The sequence below is a fragment of the Musca domestica genome, unplaced genomic scaffold (assembly GCF_030504385.1).
Source record: "Musca domestica strain aabys unplaced genomic scaffold, Musca_domestica.polishedcontigs.V.1.1 10, whole genome shotgun sequence".
Classification (NCBI taxonomy): Eukaryota; Metazoa; Arthropoda; class Insecta; order Diptera; family Muscidae; genus Musca; species Musca domestica.
Window position 1 is genome coordinate 5,161,610 of NW_026712115.1, and position 27,626 is coordinate 5,189,235.

The 27,626-nt window shown below is 34.3% G+C and overlaps 1 protein-coding gene across 5 annotated transcripts; it reads right to left on the reverse strand.

Moving 5' to 3' along the window:
• Positions 1 to 2,329: 2,329 nt before the first annotated feature.
• On the reverse strand, positions 2,330 to 26,866 carry LOC131803856 (epidermal growth factor receptor substrate 15-like 1). Of its 5 annotated transcripts, none has more exons than XM_059125632.1 (14): positions 26,609 to 26,866; positions 26,303 to 26,434; positions 25,983 to 26,219; positions 23,534 to 24,303; positions 23,306 to 23,477; positions 23,100 to 23,249; positions 22,291 to 22,380; positions 21,977 to 22,039; positions 21,369 to 21,566; positions 20,873 to 21,298; positions 20,595 to 20,810; positions 16,719 to 16,805; positions 6,946 to 7,666; positions 2,330 to 5,970 (listed from the first exon to the last, which is right to left on the reverse strand). In XM_059125632.1, exons 2-14 carry the CDS (start codon positions 26,366 to 26,368, stop codon positions 4,796 to 4,798), a joined length of 4,371 nt encoding a protein of 1,456 aa, XP_058981615.1. In that variant the 5' UTR covers positions 26,369 to 26,434; positions 26,609 to 26,866; the 3' UTR covers positions 2,330 to 4,795. The 5 variants fall into 5 exon arrangements, with proteins under 5 accessions (XP_058981615.1, XP_058981624.1, XP_058981636.1 ...); XM_059125641.1 differs by having other exon boundaries at positions 26,714 to 26,862; XM_059125653.1 differs by having other exon boundaries at positions 6,946 to 7,201; positions 26,303 to 26,866.
• Positions 26,867 to 27,626: the final 760 nt, after the last annotated feature.

A 27,626-nucleotide genomic window follows, 5' to 3' on the forward strand; every position in this document is an offset into this window, starting at 1 on the left:
CATCAAATGGTAAAATTCGGTTGAATATGAAAAAATCTATTCAATTTGGGCTGATATTACATATATGGTGAGCAATAACCGTAAAATCGAATGAAGATGTATATGAAAGCTATATAAAATTCTGAACCGATCTCGATAAATTTGACAGAGGTATTTTCGAGCACTATGTGATCCCCGATACCAAATATCTTACTTGTGAGGGACTCAAAATCCCAAATCGGATGAAACATATATATGTCTCCCTAAGTCGGATGTGCCAAAATACAGGTCATTTGGATTGATACTTGCCATTTGGAGCTATATGTAAATTTGAACCAATTCTCACCAATTTCAATTCGTCCTTGGGCAAAAAAAAATATTGTTCGGAAAATTTCATTTCAATCAGATAATAAATGCGACCTGAATTTGGTTCACAGAAATACGTGTACATCGAGTCAGAAAGTGATTCTATGAAGACCCTCATGTTACAAACAAATGCACAAAGACATTATACTATTACCGCTATGTGGTGTAGGGTATAACCACTAATTCTTTATTTCAAGTTATAAACTAAACTCCAATTTCAATATATAGCAAAATAGGGACACACGTATATAAAAATATTTACTTCTCTGTCTAGTAAAATTCTAAACATGAGTACTTACGTATATGTAGCTTTGTATATTTCGTCATTTGTAAAATATTACTATATTTGATAAATATTAACATATTTCAAAAATACATTCAATTTTTTTTATTATAGACAAAGTCGCATATAAATTTTCAGTGCTCTTACTATTCACAATAACCCGATATCTCGTGTACAATATTTAGTATTAAATTTCAGCTTTATACATCCACCCAATACTATATTTAGTACTATTTAGTACACTTCTTATAATTTTAGTACGCGTTTCCAAAACCACCTCCATATCTCAATACCAGATACCAACAGAGACCACAATATTAAATTTGAAAATTCCAGCTCCATCCCTTCACCCAATACCAAATTTCGTACCATTTAGTAATTTTCGTACAAATATAGGACGCATTTCCAAATCACCGCCACATCCCAAACACATATACCATCAGTAATCTAAATATCGAATTTCAGATTTGTATCCCTTCACCCAATACCAAATATAGTACCATTTTGTACTTTCCGAAACCACCTTCATATGCCCAGGCTACACATGAACAGCTACCCTAATACCAAATTTCAGATTTTAAGCACAAATTGTGCCAAATATAGTATCATTTAGTATTTTTCCAAAACCACCTCTTTATCATAAACCTATCATCAACAGGGACCCCAATTCAAAATTTTAATCCACATCCACAGGGACGCCTGGGCCCGTAACAATTCACCTTTCTGCGGCATAGCCGTCTATATCAACGGTTCAAAGATGGAACGCGGAACAGGAGCTGGTGTCTTCTGTGACACTCTTAATCCTACAAGCCTATAAACGACTGTAGCGTATTCCATCCGAAAATCTTTGCGTTCAAAAAAGACATAGACCTTTTGGTCACGAGGAAAAACGAGGTTAGCAATCCGTTAACTTTATACGTCAATAGTCAAGCGGCACTGAAAGCCTTAGACTCCTATACCATATGTCGAACGAATGGGGATGCAGCATCTCCAAAAGAATCTGGCCCACACTCTCGGAGAAGAGGACAATTTCTCTACTGTCATTGTCGAAACCTGATTTAAAACTTGTGGTGGGTATCATCAAAGGTCACTGCTAATTGAGGGCAATGACCTAGAAATGGGACAGAGATGATCTTGACTACGTAAAATCTGTCAAGACGAAGAAGTAATTGAGACGATCGGTCATTTGATCTGCCATTGTCCAGTATTCATTAACGTGAGACTCATTTTGGTGGGGAACAAGTGTCACATGATTTGTCTTCGTTCTCAAACACTGACCCTACAGTAATTCTTCAATTAGCCAGAAGACTTAAGTGGCTAAAGACGACTCGACAAGATTTCTAGTCGTGGATCACCCTTATAACTATATCTCCCATCAGTAATACCTTCACTTTTTTCCACCATTCTTTTCATTCTTCCACTTTCTTCATTAGAATAAACACAGTGGACCACCAGGTCTACCAGTGGAGCGGTTACCAAAAGGCAATCGTGCGTCCTTTAACCTTACCCTACCTAGTACACATTTCCAAAACCCTCTTTATACATCAAACTCATTCTCCTTCCAATTTTAAGTTTTTACAGTTCACATAATACCAAATGGTACATTTTTGAGAAGTTGTATATAGTATAAGGATTAAAAAATATTCAATCCTACCATTCCTTCTTTGGAAGAAGTAAAACTCAATAATCAAATAAAAAATATATTTTTAATTATAGTTTATTTATTGTATAAGTTTTAAATAATGCGTGTGTGTATATAGATCGAATATCGTAAATAATACATTTAGAGTTCATAACAATAAAATAATTATATTAAGCATATTACTGTAATAATAATATTATTAATTTTATAGATCTTATAGAATCCATTCCACAATAATATATTCCATATCTTTATTTGTTCCCCCACATCCTTTACAACATATGACTTGGATCATTATTAAAATATAATGGAATAAAATACAGTTTTATATACATACATAATTTTGACTTATTTGTGTGGTATTATGTATATACATACAGACAAATTGAAATATTTATTCTCAAATGGAATTATAAATGATGATAAGGAATAAGGGAACAACGACAAGCTTTACCAAAGAGAAAACAAAAATATTAAATAATTTTCAGAGATTTCGTGTAAATATGATGATAACAAAAACAAAAACATTAAATAATAATCGAACAAAAAAAAAAAAGAAAAAATACACATTTTAAGTAAGAATTTTAGACATCTGATTTGTTTCATTGGTTTTGTAGTATCTGTATGCCGAAAGGAGTTGCATTTATTGATATGGCTATGCCATTTCATGTGCTATTATAATTAAATATAACATGATATAAATTGTACTATATCTTTACGCTTATGTTGGAAGAGTAGTTGAAATAATGACATGCAAATGGATTGATTTTTGAACTCTTTCCAAAAACTCTTCTCTAAATTTTAATATTTGGAATTTTCTTACATTCGTTCAAGTCCCATCGTCTCATTGTTATATCCTCACAGTAATTAGAAGATGTTACCTGATGAAAAATTATATAATATTAATATTTCCAAATCACATTTGCCTAATCTTGACAAATGTTATATAAAACTTGTGATCCGATATGGTGCAATTTTAATAGCAAACATCCTAGGAATTGCACCAGTTTCTGAGAAACATTTAAAGTTAAATTTTAGAACCTTATGTCTTTGCCTTGCCATAGATGGACACTAAAATTTTATAAGTTTTCGTTAAAAAATTTATCAAAATTTATTTTTCAACAACATTAAAAATAGTATTAGAAATCTCAACTTATAGTCACTTGATTTTCCATATCTAATATCCATTTGAATGGTCTACATTAACAGGTATATTTTGAAAGGTATGGCTGTGGGTAATCGTCCCCACAATAGGGGTTATATTCTAATATGGGCCGACATGGACCAGTTTCAACAGCCTTATTCATATGAACACTAAACCAACAAAAATACCAATCATTTGACATAACCGCAAAACCTAAAGGCATTTTTGGAGGTTTTTAAAAATGTTATACATTTTCTTTTAATATTTGCTGGATAGAATTCTTTGTAAAGATCATATTTTAAAATATATTCCAACACTTTCAGACTCTCTTGAAGAAAAAAACTGAGATGTTTAAAAGGAAGTGTATTCTGTGGATCTTTGTGGCTAGTGTCAACATTTAAAAAACTTCTTATTCGGCATTTTTGGAACACCTCATTGCTTTAATTCGATTAATGACTTTTGCAGAAAAAAAACTTATTTTACATCCTTGGATGCCTAGGGTCCCTGGTTTATATGTTAAGACCGTAGAAAAAAAAAATTATAGACTAAACATATTTCCAAAAGATCTCAAACACCACTCAGCCCTCAACGGAACACCTATTATATTTATTTCTCCTATCTATAAAAGTGTTACGGTACCACTTTATTAAACTTTATACAGCCAAACCTCTTAGAGTACTTTCCATGTTTAACTTTATTTTCTCTCTGACCTATTTTAAATATTTCTTCCTAGATGCCTTCCCAGAATAATTGCTGTGTTATTTAAATATTATCGGGCTTAAACGGTGGCAACCTGTTTATTCAAGTATCATTAAAAAAACTGTACCACAATTTAAAATGTAGAGAGTTTTTAAGGCACCTGGAATATTATATAATGGAACCATTTGAAAAATTTTTCTAAGCTTTTGATCAAGAACAATTTTTCACTCGCTGTTTTTACTAGAGATCAAATAAATTATTATTAGATGCCATTATAACAATTACATTGATAATGTCCATTGAACTTGTAATAACATACATATTAACAAAATAATTTGACTTATTTGGAATGACTTGGAAACACAAATATCTGGATCTGATAAGAAATAAGCATAACACAATATCAAAAATAACAAACAACTCCTTTCGTTATACATTAGTTTTGTTTTTTTATAAATATATAAAGATAATATCTTTGAAATGTATATGTATATAAGTATGAATATAAGTTAAAGAGTTCGTTTCTATCTCTCTAGATTTTGTTTCTTTTGTTTTTTTTTTTTTTTCGCATTTATTACTAAGTAATGTACTTTTGTCAGTTTGCCTTTGGCATAAAACCTCTAACCCGGGGTTGCTGGTTTTTATTGCCCATTGGTCATCATCAAACCACACATTATTTCAATTACTGTTCAACCATGCTGCGCTTGATGGCCTCTTGCAGATCATCATCAAATGTTTCCGGTTTCGAATAGTCTGCACTGAATTTCTCCGGTAGTTTAGCACCATTTTCATTTAATGTGGTGGTACCCGCAGCCGCAGCAGCGGCTTTTTCTGTGTTCGACACAGCTGTGAGTAAAGTTTGGTTTTGTACTTTTAGTAAATTTTCAGTTCTGGGTATTGCAGATAAACCTAATGATGATGCTGTTTTCGATTGTATTGTTGTTGCTGCAGATAATGGCAATGAGTATTTTTGTTTGTTATTATTCAAGTTTGTGATGTTTGTCGAATTATTGAAATTGTCATTGGAAAAAGCATCGAATTTTGCAAAGTTGTCAATGTTAGTGTCGTTGTTGTTAAATGATATTGGGGATTTGTTTTGTAATTTTCCTTTGTTCAAATTTGTTTCTTTGACTGCAGTATTGGAATTCTTGAAGAAATCATCTTCAAAGTTGTTATCATTGAAGGCATCAAACATTGACGCAGCTGTAATTTGTTCGCCGGCCCCTTTACTACTGGCAAAACTGCCACCACCAAATGCATCAAATGGTGATTGACGTGACTTAGTAGTTTCCGGTGCAGAGAAGGCATCGTCAAAAGCATCCAAAGAGCTAATAGATTTTCCAGTCGATTTCTTTGGATTACTGTTCGAGTCGTAACTTTTGTTCGAATGCGTATCGAAATTATCATTAAAAGCATCTAAAAATGGATCGGGTTTATTGATCTTAGTCGATGATGCTGACAGGGTCGTTGTCTTTTTGTTCGATTCCATTGTTGAGGTAGACGATTTCGTTGAGAATGCATCAAAATCAGCAAAATTATCAAATAGATTGGATGAGTTTGATGTTGTGGTGTTGGTGGTATTGGTTGCAGTCGGTATGGGTGTATTGCTTTTCGATTTGCTATTAATGGGACCATCCATGGCACCCATGCCTGTAAAAGCACTTGATGAACTTGAATGATGTGATGGCACTGGACTGGGATTGTTATTAAGATTGAAAGATTCGAATTGATTGAGGAAGTCACTGCTAACGGTCGAATTTGATTTTGCCGTGCTATAGATATTGGAGGTTGATGTTGATATGGTTTGCATGGAATCTTGAGTGGTATTGTTAGTGGTGTTCGTTCTGTGTTTGTCGTCTAGAAAAAGTGAAAAGCAAACATTTTTTTTATTTAAAAATGAGATGTTTGGGAGAATGTTAGTAACAATATAAAAATTAGTAGTAGAATAATAGGGAGTATTAAATAGCATGGATAAATTGTATAAAACATTTGAGTTGGCTTAGTAATGTTAAAAAAATGATCAGAGTTTCATTATTCACAATGTATTGTTCCATCCCATAATGTATTCGTATGGATACACCATTGTAACCGAACAATAAGTATTACGTATTCCAGTTACCAAACAGTACGGATGTTATTTAAATAGCTTGAATAATGTCTTCACGTTATTCATTATCTAAATAGTTCGGATAACGTTTTCACGACAGCTTGGACAATTATCCACGTTCTACGAACAGCTTGAATATTATGCTCGTATTATTCAAACAGGCAGGAAACTGTATCCACCCTATCCTTTTTGGATAACGTATATTCCTTATTCAAATAGCTTGGGAAAATATCTTCACGTCATCGGTTTGGAAATCGTATCCATGCTATCAAAACAGCTCGGATAACATATCTACGATATCACCTCTATCCAGGCAGTTGATTTAAACAACAGGGAAAGCGTATCCATGTTATCCAAACAACCCGGATAGAGTATCCACTTTATCCAAACCATTCGGATAACGTACCTACGTTATCCATGTTATCCAAACAACTCAGATAACGCGTCCAAACAACTCGAATAACATATCTACACTATCCAAATGGCTAGAATATCTTATACAAATTATCCAAAAGCAGTCTATATTATGTTATGTTTTATTTCTGCTACAAAAATGTTAGTCATAAAAGGTTTAAAAACCACTTTACATATGTTTTTAACATGATGTGGAAACCTTAAACAAAAATCCGAATTAAAATATTTACAAATCATAAAAAAGTGGCAAAAGGTTAGTAGTTTCTGTGTTGTGATCAATCATGATTTATTAAATATTTTCTTAAACTCACCATCTGAGCTTATTTCATCCTTAAATACTTTCTCCGGATCTGTTGAAAACTCATCATCGTCATCGGCAAAGGGATCCTTAATATTAAATGGATCTTCATAGCGATAATCCTTGAAAGGATCATCATTGAAATCTGTCGGTCCACTGATTATTGAAGATGTCGACTTAATCGTACTAAAATGATCCGTTGTTGTTTTTGTTGCTACGGGTGCAGAAAACGCATCAAATAGACTTGTTCCCAATGTGGTCGCAGCCAGCTGCTTTGGTGTATTGGAACGGGAACGTGTTAATGATTTATTGCTATTTGTGACATCAAACGATGTTGATGATGGTGACGATAGGGCTGTAATATTTGTGTTGTTTGTATCCGTGTCAATGGATGATGATGTGATGATATTCGTGGTGCTGGTTGTAGTGGTGTTAACGTTTTTGAATAAATCTGAAAATGAGTCATCCAACTGTTTTGTTGTACTGCTGGAATTATTCGAGCCTAAAGTTATCGATGAGCTTGATGAAATGTTATTACTGTTCGTAGTAGCAGTGGATGAAGAGGTTGTGATATTGCTGGTGGCTGGTGTAAGTGTAAAATTTTCAAATAATGATAGGTTTGATGTCGATACCGAAGACGACGACGATGAGTTGGTGTTGGATGGTTTTGTCTTTAAGGGATTTGTGGCTGATTTATACGGTATCGTTGGCAGGGGCGGTGGTATAATGGGTGCCTAGAGATTCATAAATGATTTTTGGTTGTAAAAAAAAAAACAAAAAGAAAATAAAAGAAAAATATATAAATTAAAATTTAATTTAAATAAAAAATATTCTAGAAACAAAAAATAAAACAAATGCAAATTAAAAACAAATTTACAAAGAAAATAGATAACGAACTCGATTGGTGCAACCCTAAAATAAAATATTGAACCTATGTTGTTAGTTCAACAATTTATTTCAATAAAAAATTAACAAATGTCCCAATAAAATATTTTATAAAAAAAACCATAAGATATGTTTCTGTATGGCAATACAAAAATAAACTCGAAAGAAGAACGCAAGTTTTATGAACATTTTTAAAATTAAATGAAAATCAAACATTTGAAAAACCTGTAAGAATTGGGTGTTTTTCTTCTGAGTTATCTTTGGAATCCGTACACAAAACCTGGTCATTAATACATTTAGAAATAGATACTGTTCAAAAAATTTGCAACTATTTCAAATAGTATTAAATAAAAGTGGAGTAGAAAAAATTATTCACTCAAGTTTAAAAAAAATCCCAAGATTTGAAACATTGACATATTGTAGATAGTAACTCATTTTTTTAAATAAATTTCTTTTTGTAAATTTAAATATTATAAAAATTAAGGTTGCACACGATGAGCCCATATTGAAATTTAGCATACTAATGACACAAACAAACATCATACATAATGAATGTTAATACTATAAATGCAATAAAAAAACAATAATAATAATTCCCAAAAATTAACCTTGACCAAAATAAAGAATCCCATTTCATTTATTCTTTCAATACATAATTGTTTTATTTATTGTTTATTAATGCAATTGATCTATGCACTTCTTCTTTGTTATCGCTTAAATATTTTCTCCATTCATTTGTGTTTTAAATATAAATTGAGAAAAAATTAATTTGTTTGTTATATTTATTATATATAATAATGTAATTTTATGCATATATGTATATAATGTAATATTTTCAGAATGTTATTGTTTCATTTTTTTGTTTAATAATTTAACTATAGCTTTGGTTGCAATTGATAAATATTTTTTCCATAATTTGTTTTTGCTTGTTTTAAATGATAACGATGGGGCGATAACTTAAGTGTAGGCGTGTGCGAGCGCCAGTTTTGGTTGAATTGGTGCGTGTTGTAATTACAAATATCTTTTAGTTTCCATATTTGCGTTTGTTATTCATATTTTTTGTTCATTTGTTATTTTTTTCCTTATATGGGTATGTACATGACATGGTTGGGAATACGAAATGCTTATTAATTTCCAAGGTGGGAAATGTCGAGTTTATTGCCCTAGCAGAAAGCCAGCAATTGAAGATATAGTGATTCAATGTCGGGCATCAAGGAATGCAAAGGCCAAATAAATGGCTAGTTGTACCCATTGCATACACTTCTGATAGTAGATTTTCCCATTTCCCCTCGAGAGATTCGATTTACATTATGAATTTTCATAACTTTCCATCTTCTTAAAAATTCGATAAATCGATAAGCCAAAAGTCAATTTACGTAGCCCTATTACATTCAATCAATCAATAATCATAATAATAACTCCAGTTGATTTTTTTTATATTGCGCCTGAAAGTATGTGAGCATTACAAAATTCAAGTTTAGTAGCTGTAATGAAATGCACATGTGAACATATTGTTGGAGTTTAAAGAAACCATGGCAGAAGAATACAGGTAGTAGACGCATCAACGATTGGAAACATTGATATGTCAAAAAAATTGTGAATGGCTTTTCAAGTATAAGTAAATTTTTATATGTTTTCTTATACGACGTCATTCGGAGGTTTTCATATAAATAATTTTTCATTCAGCATTTTCAATTCCAAAATTGGTTTGACACTTCATTGTCCCAGCAGCTGTTATCGATGCGTCTACCTATATTCTTCTACCAAGAAACACATTTTTAAACACTTCAAATCCATCAAGTTGCCATGGTAGGAGAATATAGGTAGATGCATCAACGCTTGTGAACATTGAAATGTCAAAATTTGAAAAATATTTTGTCAAAAATAAGTAGATTTTTATATGTTTTCTTATACGACGCGAATCGGTGGTTGATATAATATGTATTTTTCTACAATTTTTACAAACTTCAATAATTTTTCATTCATAATTTTCAATTTCAAAATCAGTTTGTCCCACCAGCTGTGTCGATGCGACAACCTGAATTAATCTACCATGCAAGTTGCAGAGAGCCCATATCAACATTTGGCCATGAGCCATTTTTATTATTTAACTCTATATCAATTTATATGAGTCAAAGCTTTACAGTGGAATTCACCAAATTGTACCGTGATAATTCGAAACCCTCAATAATTCATAGCCAATTTTCAATCACTTGATTTAATGTTACTCTTAATTCAACTCCCTAAATCGAAATCATCCGAGATTGAGCAATATAACAGATAGATTGTAGTTTGTGAATTTTTATGATGAAATATTAAGACCAAGAATTCCGGCAAAATCATCAACAAGCTAAATAAACAGTAGAATTCCGAAAACGCATACCCACCCCCTAGATGAAATCTATACATCTGGTCCCATGAATATTATTTATTCTTAAATTGTAGCATTCATATTAAAATAAGTAACAAATCACATACACTGTCTGGTCCCTTGTCTCTTGCGAACCATCGGAATAGTACTATATGTTGAAATATCACATCATTAATAGAATCAACACAAAATATTATATCCTTTAAATTTTTCATAAACACGATTTTAAAGTCTTGTATAAAGCATCTTTGGAAAATATTGCAATTTCGTATACGGTTCCAAGAGACCAATCGTTGGTAACACTGCTTGACAAAATTCAGTTTTTCAGTAATAGATTTTGAAAATAGAGCTGAAAATTTGTATTTTGGATTCTTACGGGGTAGAACATTTTTCAGCAAAATATAATATTGGGTTCTTTTTGTATACGGTCAAGGTTATTAAAAGGACTTGACAACGATTGACCTGTGAACCTAAAACTCTTTTGGGGGTTTGGTGTACAAACCGAGTACTATGAAATCCACTTTCACAGACTGGCAAATACCGATAAAGTGTTACATTTTTTGATTTTTTTTTTTGTAACTGAAACATATGAGACATGAAATTTCAAAAAGTGCAAGAACTTACCTCGCAACGGAAAGAAAATAGATTCAAAAGAGCTAAAGAGTTGCTACGCTTGGCCGAAAGCGGTGAGCTGCCGAATTTGGTTTTCTCCGATGAGAAAACCTTTGTTGGCCAGCAGTTTGTAAACAAACAAAAAGGTCGTGTTTACTTGCCAAGGAGGTCATCTGAAAATGTGCACCTTCGTGTGGCAACCGAACTCAGAATAAATGTCGAATATTATCGCGAAAATATTCTGGAGGTGTATTAAAGCCTTGGACAAGCAAAGATTTTGGCCACAGACCTTGGACATTCCAACAGGACTCAGCACCATCGCACTCACCACGCGCCACCCAAAAAAAAAGGTTCCCCACTTCATTTCCAGCGCACAATGGCCATCAAAATCTCCGGATACCAATCCGTTGGACTATTGTGTATGGAGTATTTTTAAAAGCAAGTGCCAATATAAAAAATACCAAAGTGTGAATGAATGATGTCAGAAAATGGAAATAGAACGAACACAGCTGTATGAGCTGCTATAACAACAACAATTATGCTGTAAACTATGCGGCTCCGGTGTGGTGCGCCAGCGTCAGTGCTAGTGGAAGAATCTTCAGTCCTGCCAGAATGCCGCCCTTATAACCGCAACAGGGTGCCTTCTCATGACACCTGACGATCACTTATATGAGGAGGCGAAGGTCTTACCCGTGCGACAGCATAACAAAATGCTGTCAATGCAATACCTGCTTAAGTATTTCAGACAAAGCCATCCGAATCACCATCTTGTGGATAGGCAACCTCCACCCAGGCACGTAAGGAAAGACCTTCACGATCTAGAGAGAGAGGTACAGAGGTATAAGAGAGATCCTCTAGATCGACAGGCTATCAAGCGAGACTGGATAGTATTCACTCTAATGCGGTCTCAGAAGCCATTGAAGGACATAGAGTCGCAGCTGAAGAACGAGATCTACCCCGACAAACCCGAGTAGTTTTGGCTCAATTACGATCCGGATGGTGCAGCCGCCTAAATTCCTACTGGGACCGGATTAGCAGCGACGTGCAGAACATCTGCCCAGCTTGTGCCACAGGCTCACATGACACGCTGCACCTATTTCGCTGCCCAGCCAAGCCTGCTCACCTAACTCCAGTCTCGTTAGGGACATAACCCATACAGGTTGCATCCTTTTTGGACTTAGAGGCAGAACCTGATTGAATGGAGTCAAGAAAATGGACACCGAACGAACACAGATGTATGAGCTGCTACAACAACAACAAAAGTGTCGATCACCTCAAGCAAGCGCTTTGCCGGGAATGGGTAAAAAAACCCTACCCAGCAACATTCGGGCATCGTGTGACGGTTTCATTGGCCGTTTGAAGGCCATAATTCGTGCCAAATTCGAACAAATCTAAACTTATTCTAAAATTTAATGCTATTTCCGGCTCAAATTCAAAAAAAAAAATGTAAAAGTTATGTCGTTCGACTTTGTTGCAGATTTCTATCTCACTCTGTAAACTGATGCTTTATAGGAGAATTTTGCATACTCGAATATGAAGTAAGACTTTAACCTTAAAATGTGTTTTTAGCGTAGCTATTTTGTTGTTGCATAATATATTTTCGAATGTATAGTCTTTATAAAACAACAATACCGGTTTTAAGCCTATTTTTTTAGTATTGTGTCCGTATTTTTTTTTTTTTTTTTTTTTTTTTGGATTAGAAATTGAATTTTCAATAGATTAATTCAAATTTTAGTTGCTTTCCGAGCATGAACACAGATTGGCCCGTGATCCATCTATATAAATTCCACTATGGAATTCACAAACATTTCAATCCAGGTTCTTTGAAAACATGACTATTGCTGGCCCATTATTGCTAGTAAAATTTTTCCACAAATTGGTCATGTACATGCGAGTAAAAGGAGTCGCACATTTTATATACGTATGGAATTTTACAATACGAGAGATGAATGGAACTTATTAGACATTTTGTAATGAGAATGAAAACAATTTTGGCTAACAATATAAAAGGTAATTTGTTTAGAACTTCAAATAACTTGTAGTGTAATTAATTGAAAATGCTTTCCAGATATAGATTAATTCACAAAACAATTTAACACAAACGAAAATAAATTTGACTAGATGTTGTTATGTTATTCTTGTTGTTATATTTTGGATGGATGGTTCAAATTAGCAGTATTTGTTCAGCATGTTTAATAATTTTTCTAACATTCCTATTGCATACACTTTTTTTTTTGATTAGTTAGGTTTTGATAATTGTTTGTTTTTTCGTCAAATATAAACAGATAATGAAAGGAAACTTTGGTTAAAGTATTAGAGTACAGTATAATTTCAATAATGCGGTAAACATACTTAGGACCTGTTTATGTATGTCGAAAGAAAATGAATGCGAAATCCCATCCGCGTTTTGGTTGGAATCTTTATAATTTGAATAAAAATCAAAAATTTGAAAAACACACATTGAATTTGTGTTTTTCTTCACCATTAATATTCTTTCGAACACACATAAGCACACTGTTAATCTCTCATTATATCATTTCACCTAGATACATGCGAGCAACGAGAATGCATTTTGACACTTGATTCGAATCACTGAAATCATTGAAATTTACAAAACTAACTGTAACAGAACCTGTGCAAAATCTAACAAAATATTCTTTTGTATGTACCAGGCATTTTGATTGTTAACAATTCCCATTATCGAAAATATACTATATAACGAACGTTTCATAGGTTAAGGTACACGAAGACTAATAATTGATATAGTTATGTATGCTTATGTTTTCGTTAAGTGTTTAGGGAGATAGCCGAGGATAGTGAGTATGTATTAGGATTTCATATTGTATTTCATTTTTGATGTATGTAAAGGCTAATATATTGCATTTTGTTTTTTTTTTTTTTAATTTCTTTGCAATAGTATTGTTTATTTTTTATATTATTAGTAAATGTACTAAATATTGTTAAGTCACTTTTGTTTAAACAAAATTAATTATTGCTGAATTGGCCAAATTTTAAATAAATGACAAATAACAGAGAATTACATACACTAAACAACATTATTAGTCCGTTTCAGAACTGCAAGAATGTAAAAAAAACGCTACGATAGCCGATTATCCCTTTATGAAATCTTAAAAAATGCAAAACTAGTAGATTCTTGCAGGTTCCGGAACAGAGCATATATGTCATGCAACCTGTTTTAAGCTTAAGACCCGGGGATGATTAGAGAATTTGTGAATGTCATAAATAAATGGTAAAACTAATCTGCAGATTGTGAGTTTTTTAAATTAGATTCTAAACATCAACCTTACCAAATTTAATGTATGTTCACCGGTTTTGAAACTTTTTAGTCCAATCCAGAACAATTAAACATAAGAAACATATGGGATATTTCGGCTTGTATTTTTTTGTTTGTTTTTAAACTTTGACTAACATCTCGTTTTTCCGAAACAACGTCAGGACATGGAGAGAATCCTTAGAGAAACCCGATTAATTTTACAATATTTTATGAGAATTTTTTCGTTTTGAGTCGGCGCCCCTCTCTCTTTGTCTGCATGTCGACTTCTTATTTCTAATATGAAAAACATGGGGAGGGACGCTTTTAACTATTGCAGGTTATCTAAGGATGAAGAATCGCCTTTTTCGACTTCAACCACATTGACGTTACGATAACTGAAAGGGACGCCTGGGCTGGTGGTGAACCACCTCTGGATGGGCGGGGGTTTCAGTGATTCTTGTAATCAAGAAGATAGCCGAATCAGTAAAAGAACTATACAATAACATAACAGAACCAGTGGCTATATATGTCGATAGTCTGGCGGCGCTTAAAGCAATCAAATTCAGAACCACCCAAGACTGCAAGAAAACCCTCATTGCAATACGTTGATTAATTAAGCTTTTGTATAGATCCATAGCACAGCAAAATGGTGGAGAATAAAGTGGCGATTTCCAGTCAATTGATCTATCAATTGATGAAACTTTCATACCACCAATAAACTATTTTGTCAGCTGCTTCAAAAAGTCTCTTATCAAAGAAGTTGTCATTATGAAATGACAAATGAATTTTTTTCTTTATGGGGATATGACAGGACCAGTGACAATATATATGTCGATAGCTAGGCGGCCCTTAAAGCTATAAAATCCAGAACCACCTCAGCTCTCATTGAAATTTATGGATTAATTAAGCTCAATTTTTCATTAGGAAAAGGCAAAGGATCCAAGATTTGAATTTATGGGGAAATGACGATTGTCATTGAATTGGCCCAAGACTAAATTGGTACAACGTTATGACAGCAAGTCATGGCCATTTTTCTTAATTCTCTCTCTATCTATATATCTCTCCAACGACTATTAGTACGACATGTGCTATGAAAACTTAATCAAACCTTTGGAATGGCATTTTAACCCAACCGTTGCTTGCATTCTGGACATTTTGTTTACTAAAATAGGTTTATAAATTAAAACTCAATAATTACTCGTATCGACAAGTACCTTTGAGGAATTAAATCGGATCGGATCGGATAGAACTAAAGCAAATAGTAAAATCATGGAATGGAACACCAGGTTATGAATGTCACCCTAAAAATGGAAGGCAAAGTGCATCCGGAATTAAACCTGCTCTAAAAATTCAATATCGACTTAAAAAACCAAGAGAGTATTAATTTGTCAGGACATATCCCAACCCATCTATTGATGAGTAGAAATATAGTAATATTCTTTAAAACTAGCCAAATTGAGAGTAATCCCCTTTAATGATAGAGCAAGTTTAAAAACGACATAAGTAAACGGTATGAAAAGAGTCATCTGATTGCAGTGATGTCGAAGTGAAAGAAACAGATCTGTTCAGAATTTCCAGGCGAAACTTTTCTAACTGGAATAAAAACGATTTCTGAGCTATACGGCTTTAATATATAAAGCAATTAATGATGCAAAAAATTGCATTGCCTGGATTGACTTACTAATGTATTTAATTCTCTGCTAAATAATCAGTTATAAGTCTAGTTTTGCGTATTTGCAATTTATGTGAAACGAACACGAGGAGCTACAATTATTATATATAGTAATGACTAGGAGTTTGATTTAATTTATACTAAGAATGTATGTACGTTTGGATTTGCTTATCAATTGAAATACATACATCGTTTGGTAAATTGTGATTTTTTTTTTTTTGTTTGTGAAAAATCAAGAGAAAAACATTTGTAACATTTATAATAGATATAATTTCTTTGTTTGTTCAAGGGTTAATTTTCCATTAACGTTTTCTTTTTTTTTCATTTCTTATGTATGTCATCGGGTATATATGTATGTTAAGTGTTTGAGTGTGTTAATAAATTGTTAATAATTATTCTATATAAAGGAAAATTAAACTAGATTAGATACGCGACAATGAGATGTGAGTTTTTTTGGTTTAATGATACTTTTTCTTTATGGCGTTCACTGAAAATAGAAAATTGTTGCAAGAGAAAAGATATGAAAAGCATACGGTTAGTTAGTTTATTGAGGTCTTCTCAAAAGTATTTGGGGGGTTTGATTGAAAAGAGAAGAGCGGGAATTGGATAGCAAGAGAAAATATTCAAAAGATCTGAAAGCAGATCTTTCGTTAGCTTGAAAATAAAACTCATGAATATTTTTGTTTAGTTTAGAAAATAAATACCGAAATAAAGAAAACAGAATGAATGATAAATGTTTTTTTTAAAGCCATCATTGAATGAAGGATATAACGAACATAAAATTTATTAGTAACATTAGTCAACAAAAAGGCCAAAATAAAAACAGTAATTATTTAAAATTAAAAAAAAAATAACCTTAAAAAATTAAAAACAAAATATTTGTAAATTACTGCTCAACAACTATAAACGATAAATGTAATAAGCGGTGTGCATGCATTACCACCGATCCCAACGTACTGAAAAATTACCAACCTTAGTATCAAAATCGGCAAAATCAGCAAAACCTCCTGAGCCTGCAGTCGAACCAAAGCCCTCCGGCTGAGCTGGGCGATTAGGAGCCTAGTGCAAAAAAAATACAAATTTAGGGTAATTAATATTTAAATCATAAATAAGGTAGGTTACGTTCATGTCGCCTTCAATCTATTGTATGGAGGGCCGACATTTGCGTAACTCTTCAACATATTTCGATAATAAACATATAACGTTAAATGCAGCCTTTTGTGGATGTTGAAATACTTATTAGAAAATCTTCAGTTCATAGTAAAAAAAATTAATTAAATATTAAACATTCTATCCAAGCATGAAATTCAAATCGAACTGGAACACGACAGGACAAAGGTCGTGGATTACGCCGATGATGTGGTCTTGCTGATTGCTGGGAAATTCCCGCAAACTTTCTCAGATCTTATGCAGGGATCTCTAGTTAAACTCTCCAGATGGGCACGCTGCAATGGACTTGGCGTGAACCCATCAAAAACTGAGCAGAGTACGAGCTGACAAGGAAGCGGAAAATTCCAGACTTTCCACTACCAATACTTGATGGTGTTATGCTAAGCCTCTCTTTGGAAGCAAAATATCTTGGTACCATCCTAGACCAGAAACTAAGCTGGAAGAGGAACATCGAGGAGCGAAGCAGGGTTTGATTGAACTTTATTTCTGCAAAAACTCCATAGGAAAAAGCTGGGGACTCAAGCCTTACATAATCAAATGGTTATATGAGTCAGTCGTCCGACCAATTCTAACCTATAGGGGCTCGTTTGCTGGCACTCCTTGGGGAAAACCACCTTCAGTAAAAGCATTGATAAAGTCCAAAAAGTTACATCGCTACTAATTAGAGGCGCGTTTAGGAGCACACCCCAATCCGCACTAGACACCCTACTCAATTTAGAACCGTAAGGTCTATTTATAGAGGAACAAGCTGCTAGGTGTGCCCTCTGACTCAATGAACTGGGACAATGGCGGAATCAGTCCTTTGGACACTCCGTCATTTTGAAGTTTGTGGAAAGCAAAGGAAATCAGGCCATAGCTAGCGATTATATATCACTTAGGCACAGTTTTGAACTACTTGATATCCATATACCTAACAGAGACATCTGGACCCCCGACACTCCACCCAAATATGGAAAGTGGAACGAGAACTGGGGTCTATTAAGTCTAAGTATCCAACGATCCTTCAAACTAAACGACGACTTTAGAGTTTTTCAGGCAGAAATCTTTGATGTCAGGAAGGCCATAGAGCTATTGACAAACAGAATCAATGAACTAAACAGACCGGTGACTCTATATGTCGATAGTCAAGCGGCCCTGAAGGCTCTAAATTCATTTACAACCAAATCTATGGCAGTTCTGAAATGCAGGAATGCTCTGGAAAATGTAAATCGTTTGTCAAACTATGTTGGGTCCATGGGCACTGCAACATATCTGGCAATGAATTGGCCAGACGCGGATCTGTGTCAGTAGATCTAGAGATTAAGAGCTCAGCGAAGACACCCTTATGTCACTTCTTCCAAGTACTGCATAAGCATTATCTTGGAAATTTTAACAGAGCTGGCTAACTGGAAGAGGATGTAATGTCTCCAAAATGATTTGGTCGGTGAACTCCGAAAGGAGATCAAGGTAACTCACTATCCATGACGAAGCTGGACTTGAAGCTTGTGGTGGGCCTAATTACAGGACACTGCAACATAAAGGCCATGACATCCAAATGGGAGGTGACGACACTGAATACTGCAGGCTTTGTCAGGAAGTGGACGGAACTGAGACGGTGGGGCACTTACTCTGCCACTGCCCAACTCTTATATGAGTGAGGCAGAGGCTACAGGGTAAGCAAATTCTGCCAGACTTGTCCTCCCTCTCCGACATCGAGCCAGCAGTCATTCTTCAGATAGCTAGAAGACTAAAATGGACGACACACACGACACACTGATACACCGTGGATGCAAAGCTACTAACTTCTCTACTCTTTATTTAGATTCTAACTTTTTCACTATCCGCTATTCATTTCCTTCTCTTCTCTCTATTCTATTCTTCTATCTTCTTAAATTGGGACGAACATAATGTACAAACAACAACAACAACCGGGCATTCGGCAACTGCAATAAATCGAAATTGCCCAAAAAGACTTGGAAACGAATTAATTCTAGAATCTAACTAATGAGATTTAGGGAATATACAACAAATTTCTAGCGATCCAAAATGAATAGACGCTTAGTTAACATATGAAGTAATGAATTGGTTAATAATATTTAAAAACCAGTAAAGAAAGTCTTAAAGTCGGGCGGGGCCGACTTTATGATACCCTACACCACTTTGCTAATTTAGTAGACCTCCACATAACAATAAAAGTTTTTATGGGAGAATTCAATCATAAACGCTATGATTATAATTATAATTTAAAGTTCAAAGGGCTAAATATGCCAAAGCATTTGTATCTCTTAAATTCGGACTTGTATTGCCCATTTGGTGCACAATTAATTTGAAATCGGATAAAGCTATATATGGGATATATGGAAGACTTGGATATAAATCTGAACCGATCTCGATAAAATTTGGCAAAGATATTTCTGAGCTGTATTTGATATATTTCCCTGAATATCGTTGTTACGGAGTGCATACTACGGCTGTGGGTAACAAATATGACAAATCGGATGAACAGTATATATGGGAGCTATAGCTATATCTGAACCGATCTTCACCAAATTTGACATACTAACTTCTAGACCCAATTCGGTCGTAAGTGCCAAATTCCATCCCATTTGGACAAATATTAGACGTTTGGTGCACAATAAAAAGTAAATCGGACGAAGTTATATATGGGAGCTATATCCAAATCTGAACCGATCTCGATAAAATTTAGCAAATGTATTTCTGAGCTGCATTTGATATATTTCCCCAAATATTGTTGTTACAGAGTGCATATTACGGCGGCGGTGGACAAAAATAACAAATCGGAAGAACAATATATATGGGAGCTATAGCTATATCTGAACCGATTTCGATCAAATTTGGCATACATATTTTCAGACCTAATTTGGGTGTATATGCAAAATTCCATACAATTCGGGCTGATATTACACGTTTGGTGCACAATAAAAAGCAAATCGGACGAAGATATATATGGGAGCTATATCTAAATTTTGACCGATTATTTCCAATTTCAATAGGGTTCGTCCTTGGGCCAAACAAATGATCTGTGCAAAATTTCATCTGGATCGGGCAATAAATGTGACCTGTACTTTGTTTACAAAAATACATGGACAGACGGACGGACGGACAGACGGACGGACGGACAGACGGACGGACGGACATGCATAAATCGACTCAGAATGTGATTTTATGCAGATCATCAAAAGGAACTATGGGTCTATCTCGTTTCCTTCTGCCTGTTACAAACAAATGCACAAAGACATAATACCCTGACCACCTTGTGGTGTAGGGTATAAATAGACGATATTGGAATAGGCGTCAACCCGAACTCGTTCAGTAAATAAGGGAACATGGAACTGAGATGTAAATATTAAAATGCTATCAAAAAGGTTACCTCAGGAATATACCAAACCAAACTGAAGGTAATATTTTTAAAATAGTTTACAAAGATGTACATATGTGATATCGAGGAGCAACATTATATTATTCATCTGTATTATTAATCTTCAAAAGGGAGAGCATTTGGTGAACATGAACATGCCAAATTAAGCAATTCAGTTGAAAACTAAAGCTAAGGATAAATGACCTATATTGAGCATATTTTCACTTTGGGAAACACTTTCTTTACAACACTTAATACAATTAAGATATGACAGTTAAACAAAAATATTTTTCATCGTGGATTTGTTTTTGCATTCTTACCTGCAAAGGTCTTGGGGGAGCTGGCCTTGGTGGGGGCACCTTTGATTTCTTTGGAGGTAAAGCTGGACTAGGTGATTCTGGTCTTGGTGGAGGTCCTGATTTAGCAGTGGTTAGGTTTTGCTGTTGTGTCTGTGTATTTGGACTTAAAACTTGGCCCTGTCCTGTAGGGGCATGTAGGGCAGCAAATGGATCGTTGTCAAAGTTATCCTTCGCGGGCTATTTTAATAGAAAAATATATTTTATTATAAAAACATTCGAAATTCTCAATTTCCACATACCTCTGCCGGTTTGTTTGCAAAAGCACTACCGCCAAATGCATCGCCACCAAATCCGCTAGTATTGCTGCTGGCAAATGCATCGAAATTGGCATCAAATCCTGTATTAAAACTATCATCAAAGCCACCCTTTGCCGGTGCTGCAGTTGTTGTACTACCGGTAAATGGATCACTATCAAAGCCATTGCTTGCAAAACCATTATTTTTGTTGTTCATTGCTGCGGTGGTGGTATCGTTAAATGGATCATCTTTGGGGATTTCAATTTCTTTCTCCAACTGAATGCGGGCATCACTGAAGTCAGGTTCGATTTTCAATTGATATTCGGAAACTAATTCAGCATTTTCAGCATCAATGGCAGCACGACACATAAGTAGAGCATCAGTCATTTGACGTTGGGTTTCCATCAGTTGTGTGACCATAGATCTTATCTGTAATGGGAAGTAAAACGCAATCAATTATCTGCCTAAATGTTGAAAAAATTACAAAGAAGATACTAACCGAACTAATTTGTAATTGTGTATTCTGCAAATGATTGGTAAGCTTTTGTAATTCACGATTATTTTCATCGTATTCCTTTTGCAGTGAGTTCTCCTCATCTTTGAGTTTTTGCAACTCTGAACGTTTGGCATTTAGTTCACCCTCTTGTTCGTTGATAGTTTCCTCTTGTTTCTGGCATTGTTCACGAATCTTGTTGACCTAAAATAGAATTGGAATTAAGAATAATAAGGGATTAATGTTTGAGCACTGCAAATGAATGGTAAACGAAGAGATGGTATTGTCGCATTTAACATTAGTTGTTGGTTTAGCTAGCTAGACAAGAGCAGAGACACATGCACAAGATTTCTTATTTTTCGACGTTTCGTTAAAGCAGTATGTAATGGGTTTACAACAACAGAGGTTAATACAAAAAAGTATTTATTAAAATTTAACACACTTGTATACCTTTGGTATACCATAAAGAACAAATTATGAATTTTAAGATACAAAACAGAAAATGTAAAAAAATGACTAAATAATAGGGAAAGCAACACAAAACTTTTTAAGACAAAACAAAACTAAAAAAGAAAAACACAACACAAATTTTTCAAAGGAATAACAAAACCAACCTGATTTCTCATTTTAGGAATTTCGAGATTTATGATTTGCAGTGACTTCTCATACTCTAGGCTCTATGTAAATGTATTTGGGGGAGGGTTTCAGTGAAATGCGTTTTGTATTTTTTTATTTGAAATTTAATTTTCCCAGTTTGGGAGGAGATCGAATGATGATGTTGTTTTAAGAGGAATGGGCAGATTGATATAAACCAAGTTTTAAATATTAAAAATAAACAAAACAAAATTAGCAAAAGTAATCAAATAAAACAATTAAAACTCAACAAACTTGTTTAGATGTTTTCAAATAATACAATGTTAAAACTTACTTGGGCTTTAAGGTCGTCCAAACGTTTTTGGGCTTCGCCGCGTTGGTTTTCCAATTGTTTTAGCGTGGCCGAAAGAGTGTCCAATTCGCTCTGTAAAAGAAAAATATTGTAACAGAGTATCAGAAGTGAATATTCAAAATTTTGCTGTATTCCACGGGAAGAAATATTTATAGACAACTTATTCCGAAGTCATTATAAAAGACCTAAAGAAGGTATCTAGAAACAATCAATTCTTTATAAAAGGAAGGAATCAATTTAACAATGTAGTTGTTGGCTGACAACAAAGGAGACTTGTAGGTGTAAAAAATTTAGTGTTTTTATAGACAACTAAAGACAGAAGTAGCCAACAAAAAACTTCTAATGAAATGTCATTTTGCTATCAATTTACTTTGCGTGACAACCTTTCGTGATATATTTGTACATAACTAGTCCAAAGATTTCTATAAATCAATATGATTCTTGCTTTAGATGATTTGAGTGCCTTTCTTAGACCCATACAGGATTATTACTATATTATTTATGTGGTTCTTGTTTGTCTGTTTCACATATCTTAGCGGAATATCCTCTGTCCGCAGTTGGGCTATGCATTGAAAAATTTATTGAATTTTCCAACAAAAAAAAACACCACCTGCATGGAATTTGGATTTGCATATCTTACTATCGCATGAACTTATTTCCTAATTATAATAGTATTTACAATATTAACTTGCACACAAGGTCTTGGCTACCAGAGGGCCTAATCTTGTACGTAGTATAATTTAATTTAATGAAATAAATTGTAAATAAGTATTTTTTTATAAATTACTAACCTGTAAACTTCTAACTTCGCCATTTTTAATGCGTATATCAGCTTCCTTTTGAGCAATTTCAGTTTCTAAAGCTCTTCGTTCTTTCGCCAGCTCTTCGATTTCTTTTGAAATCATTTCCAATTCAGGATTAGTATATGTCGGTTTTGGTTCCTATTGAATAATGTAATTTGAAATCACTCAGAGCATTCAACTGGATTAGTGCTTACCTGTGGTTGGATATCTACTCCGGATACAATGCCCCGCATAGATGGTGGTACCATATTGGCCGTCAATACCTGAGGTGGATCAATACCTTTTTGTTTGCGTTCTACCATCCACATAGCCAAGGCAAATTGTTCCAATGTCAATTTTCCCGATTGATTGGTATCGCAAAGGGCCCTGAAGAAAATAAATTATTTAATAACATTCGCTATATCAACAAAAGGCATTCATACCAAATATGTGCCAACATTTTTTGTGGCACTCCCGATTGCAAGAAGACATTCTTTACCTCCAAACCAGACACTAGACCATCCTTATCGCGATCAGCTTCCCGAAACATTACTTCAAAACGTTTAAATTCTTCTGCACCCACAACCCAATCAGCATTGGCAGTAACCGATGGTGGAGCACCGATGGGTATTAAAGGATCTGTAGAAATTAACGGGCCAACAGTGGCTGGACCGCCAACGGGTGGAACACGCTGTATGGCTGGTGGTATGGGTATGGCCGGTGGTGGAGCAATGTCTTTGGGAAAGTTTGCTACAAAGCCACCATCACCGAACCCATCATTCGATGGTGCACGAGGCATAGTAGCACCACCAGCTATAACAGGTGGTGCCGGTTTTGGTGGTGGTACGCCTGGTTTTCGCAACTCTGGTGGCAAAACATCGGGCACCGTACGTTTTTCCAAAGTCTTATAAACTAAGTGCATGGCAACAATGAATTCATGTTTATCCAAATTGCCATCCTTATCTTGATCAGCTAAATCCCAAATTTTTCCTAATGTGTCCATAGGAAGTTTGGAATCCAATAATACTCCTTTAACCTTATTGCCGGGTAACATTCCACCAACAGGTTTTAGTGATTCAAATAGTTGTTCATATTTGAGACGATCAATGACACGAATTGACCAATCACCCGTCGGTGCAGCGGCGGGGACGGCACCAGCAGTTACAACCGGAGATGGTGGTACACGTGGTGGCATTATCTTTGGTAAATCACCCTGATCATATAAAACAAATGCAAATTAATAACGTTTATAAGATCTATTTAAAAATTTAATTTTAATGTAGTTATACAGAAGCTAGTGCGAATACGATAACAGTTTATAAAATATATGCAAAAAATTAAAAAAAAGGTTGATATTTATAATGGATATTACTATGCTTGTATTGGAACCAATTCTAGTACCACATTCAAATTCGTGGAAAATTATATGAATTTTCGAAATCCACCAATTAGGAAGTACCGATATATGTCCAAAGTGTAATTAAAGTTGAATGTATGGTCATCAGTACGGTAACAAGTAATAACTGCCGAAAGTATCAAGGTCAAGATTTCGGAAAGTGTAGATTTTTGGGAGAAAAATATAGGAATTCAATATTTAAATAATGTTCCATTTTAAACTGGAATTTAAATATCATAAAATGTATAGTGCCGTTATATAGGAGCTAAACCGAAACTGGAACAGGTACACATTGCAAGTAACATGCAAAAAACCGTGAAAATACCGAATACTGTACATAGGACAATGTGGACCTACGTAGACAATGTTCTCTCATTTGAGATAGATCCCTTTAGAAAATGTAGCTAAAGTTGTTTAAATACTGAATATCCGGGGCTATAGGAAAATGTAGGCTTATATGGACAAAGTACTGCCACACAAGCTAGAACCAAACTCTAAATACCAAATTTAAAACAATTTCGTGAGAAAATGTTACTAAAATTATCCAGATAGGGAGTACCGGGATGTACCGATTTATGGTGGCTACAGGAAAACTAGGACCTGTAAATATGCTACAGTAGTTGCAATTCATTGCGAAGATCACAAATAAAATCATAAGACTATCGAAGAATATGAGACACACAGGAAAAAGTGTATGAACATGGTCCAGTTACAAAACTTGACCTACCTACTGACAAAAAAAAATATGTTCAGAATTTTAGGCTTTTATTTCAATTCTTTTGGATGAAAGGGTAAAAAGTGAAATTCTTGAGGAGTTACAAACGGAATGACAAAATTATTATACCCGCCGTAGTATAAATTCACAAATATCGGAACAGGTTTCATTCAGGGACACCTCTCGGATAAGTTTGAAATGTTTCCCTTAGTCTTGTTATACATATTAGAGCGTTATAATTTTAAAACACCTTTTTTCAGATGTGAAATTTGGATGTTTGGAAAAAAAGGTAATTACAAGAAATATTTTCCTATGAAAAAGTCGAATTTGTCCCGCTCATACTATAACCTACATATGATATTTCGAATCATTTTTAGGTCATCAATAAGACCACGCCCCTTATTTAAAGTTATTCCAACTTTGAGTAATTAATTACAAATGTTTAAAAAAATCCACACTAAAATGCAACTCAACTCAATGGTATAACAATACATTACATTGCAATTTTTCTGATAACTAATATACTACACTGTTATTTCGAAATTGCACATTGAAGCAATTTCAAATCAAGAAAATGACAGATTAAAATGATTATTGCATTTAATCACATTTTTGCTTCGAAATACTGCACCATCGGCATTTTGCAAATTTCCATAATAGTCAACTATCAATTACGCACAATGTGTGTCCTTTTCATAAGTCACACACACAGACATGACAACGATATGTCCTTTTTCGATTGTGTAACTTCTTGTGGCAGAGCCGTACTCGGTATACTTACAACTTTTGGTGGTTTCTCCGTATCCATGTAAATGTTGTTCATGTTGTAGACATGGCCAGCCTGAGCCAATGACACCAATTTTAAGGCCACAAAGAAACCTGGCTTGTCCAAATATCCCTTGCCATTGGGATCTGACAAATCCCAGACCCGACTGAGCACCACATCACTAAGGCCTGACTTTTTGAGAAATTTGGCTGCAGCCATTGCCTCAATGGTCCCAGTTCCCTTGGGATCCATCTGTAACAAGTACACATCATTGTGAATCCAAACCAATTTTTTCTCCTAGGAACTTCCGTTCCAATTTGGTCTAAAAACTATACCTGTTTGTAGTAGGCCTCATAGATCGGCGTATGTTTGCCACACAATTTTACAAAATCGATGTTCATTTTTTGTATCCTTGTCTTCTTTTTCTATTGTTTGCGCTTTAAACAAATGAAATATCCAATTTTTTCCTAAAACATTCAATGGCAATTGTGTAGTTGGAGGTTGGAGCAGCAGAAAAAATGTATTTTATGTGTTATCACGAATCGATAAACTACTGAAAAAAATTCTGACAGCCAACACAAAGAGAGCCCGAGAGAGAGACCAACAAACAACTCAACACAACAACAAACAACACAACATACAAGTGGTGAGTTACAAGCGGCCGCAGAAAATTATTTTGCAGTGAAAAAAGACGACACCCTTTAATTTGTTTTTTGCTTTAATGAAATGGAATCACTTGCACTGACTTTAATTCATAATTTTCGAGATACCGATTGCCAAAATCACATAATATATATTTTACAACGCGAGAATTTTCCTATGTTTTTCGATATTTTACAATTTTTTCTGACTTTAATTCCTTTACACCACTCCGATAATCACATTAATCAAATTACACAGTAGACAGTAGGGATACGTAAGTCGACTTTCATTAATCGATTAGTCGACTTTTAATTTTGAAGAGTTGAAGTCGACTTGTGTCAGTGGTGAAAACTAAATGTGGACTTTTGTAATCGATTTTATGAACATTGATTTTGGGTCGATTTTCATTTTCAAATGTTTCAAATGTAAATGCCATTGTTGAATGAACGCATTGAGCCATGTTATTCGTTAAGTATTACAATCTTATGGTCCTTGTCGGTAGAAATGTAGAAAACAAAAATGACTGAAAATTGGCCACTTCGGATGATCCGGCTTCTGGGGTCAGTTTTTTCAATAGAGTAGAGCCTGTGTTTGAATCAGCTTTATCAGTTGCAATTATTTTGCAATATCATAAATTGAAAATCAGTTATCGTATCAAAAATTTGTACATTGCGTTGCGTTTCTGGAACAGACCAGTTGTTATAATTTACAAAACGACATTTTTTAGTTCAATTAGTTGATTCTTGCAGGTCCTGGAACATAGCATTTGATTTCTATTCGAAAGAGACTTATGCTCTATTCCAGATCCTACCAGTATCTAAACACTAATTTAGAACAGAGCAGTAGTTTTTCCACGATTTCTTAGCGATTCCTTGAAGTTCAAAAAAACATCAACATTAAACATTCTTGGATTACTAGTCCACCATTTACAAGTTAATAATCCAAATCCCAAATTATAAAATTGACAAATGTCTGTTCCAGAACTGCAAGAATGTAAAACGTTTTTACTACTATACC

Bases quoted from the DNA above. Each gene is read 5' to 3' on its own strand.
- LOC131803856 (XM_059125632.1), bottom strand. From the start codon at position 26,368: ATGAACATCGATTTTGTAAAATTGTGTGGCAAACATACGCCGATCTAT. The intron at 22,381-23,099 runs GTTAGTAATTTA...TTTCTTTTACAG, and splicing joins GCGAAGTTAGAAGTTTACAG to AGCGAATTGGACACTCTTTC. The intron at 21,299-21,368 runs GTTAGTATCTTC...TTCCCATTACAG, and splicing joins CACAATTACAAATTAGTTCG to ATAAGATCTATGGTCACACA.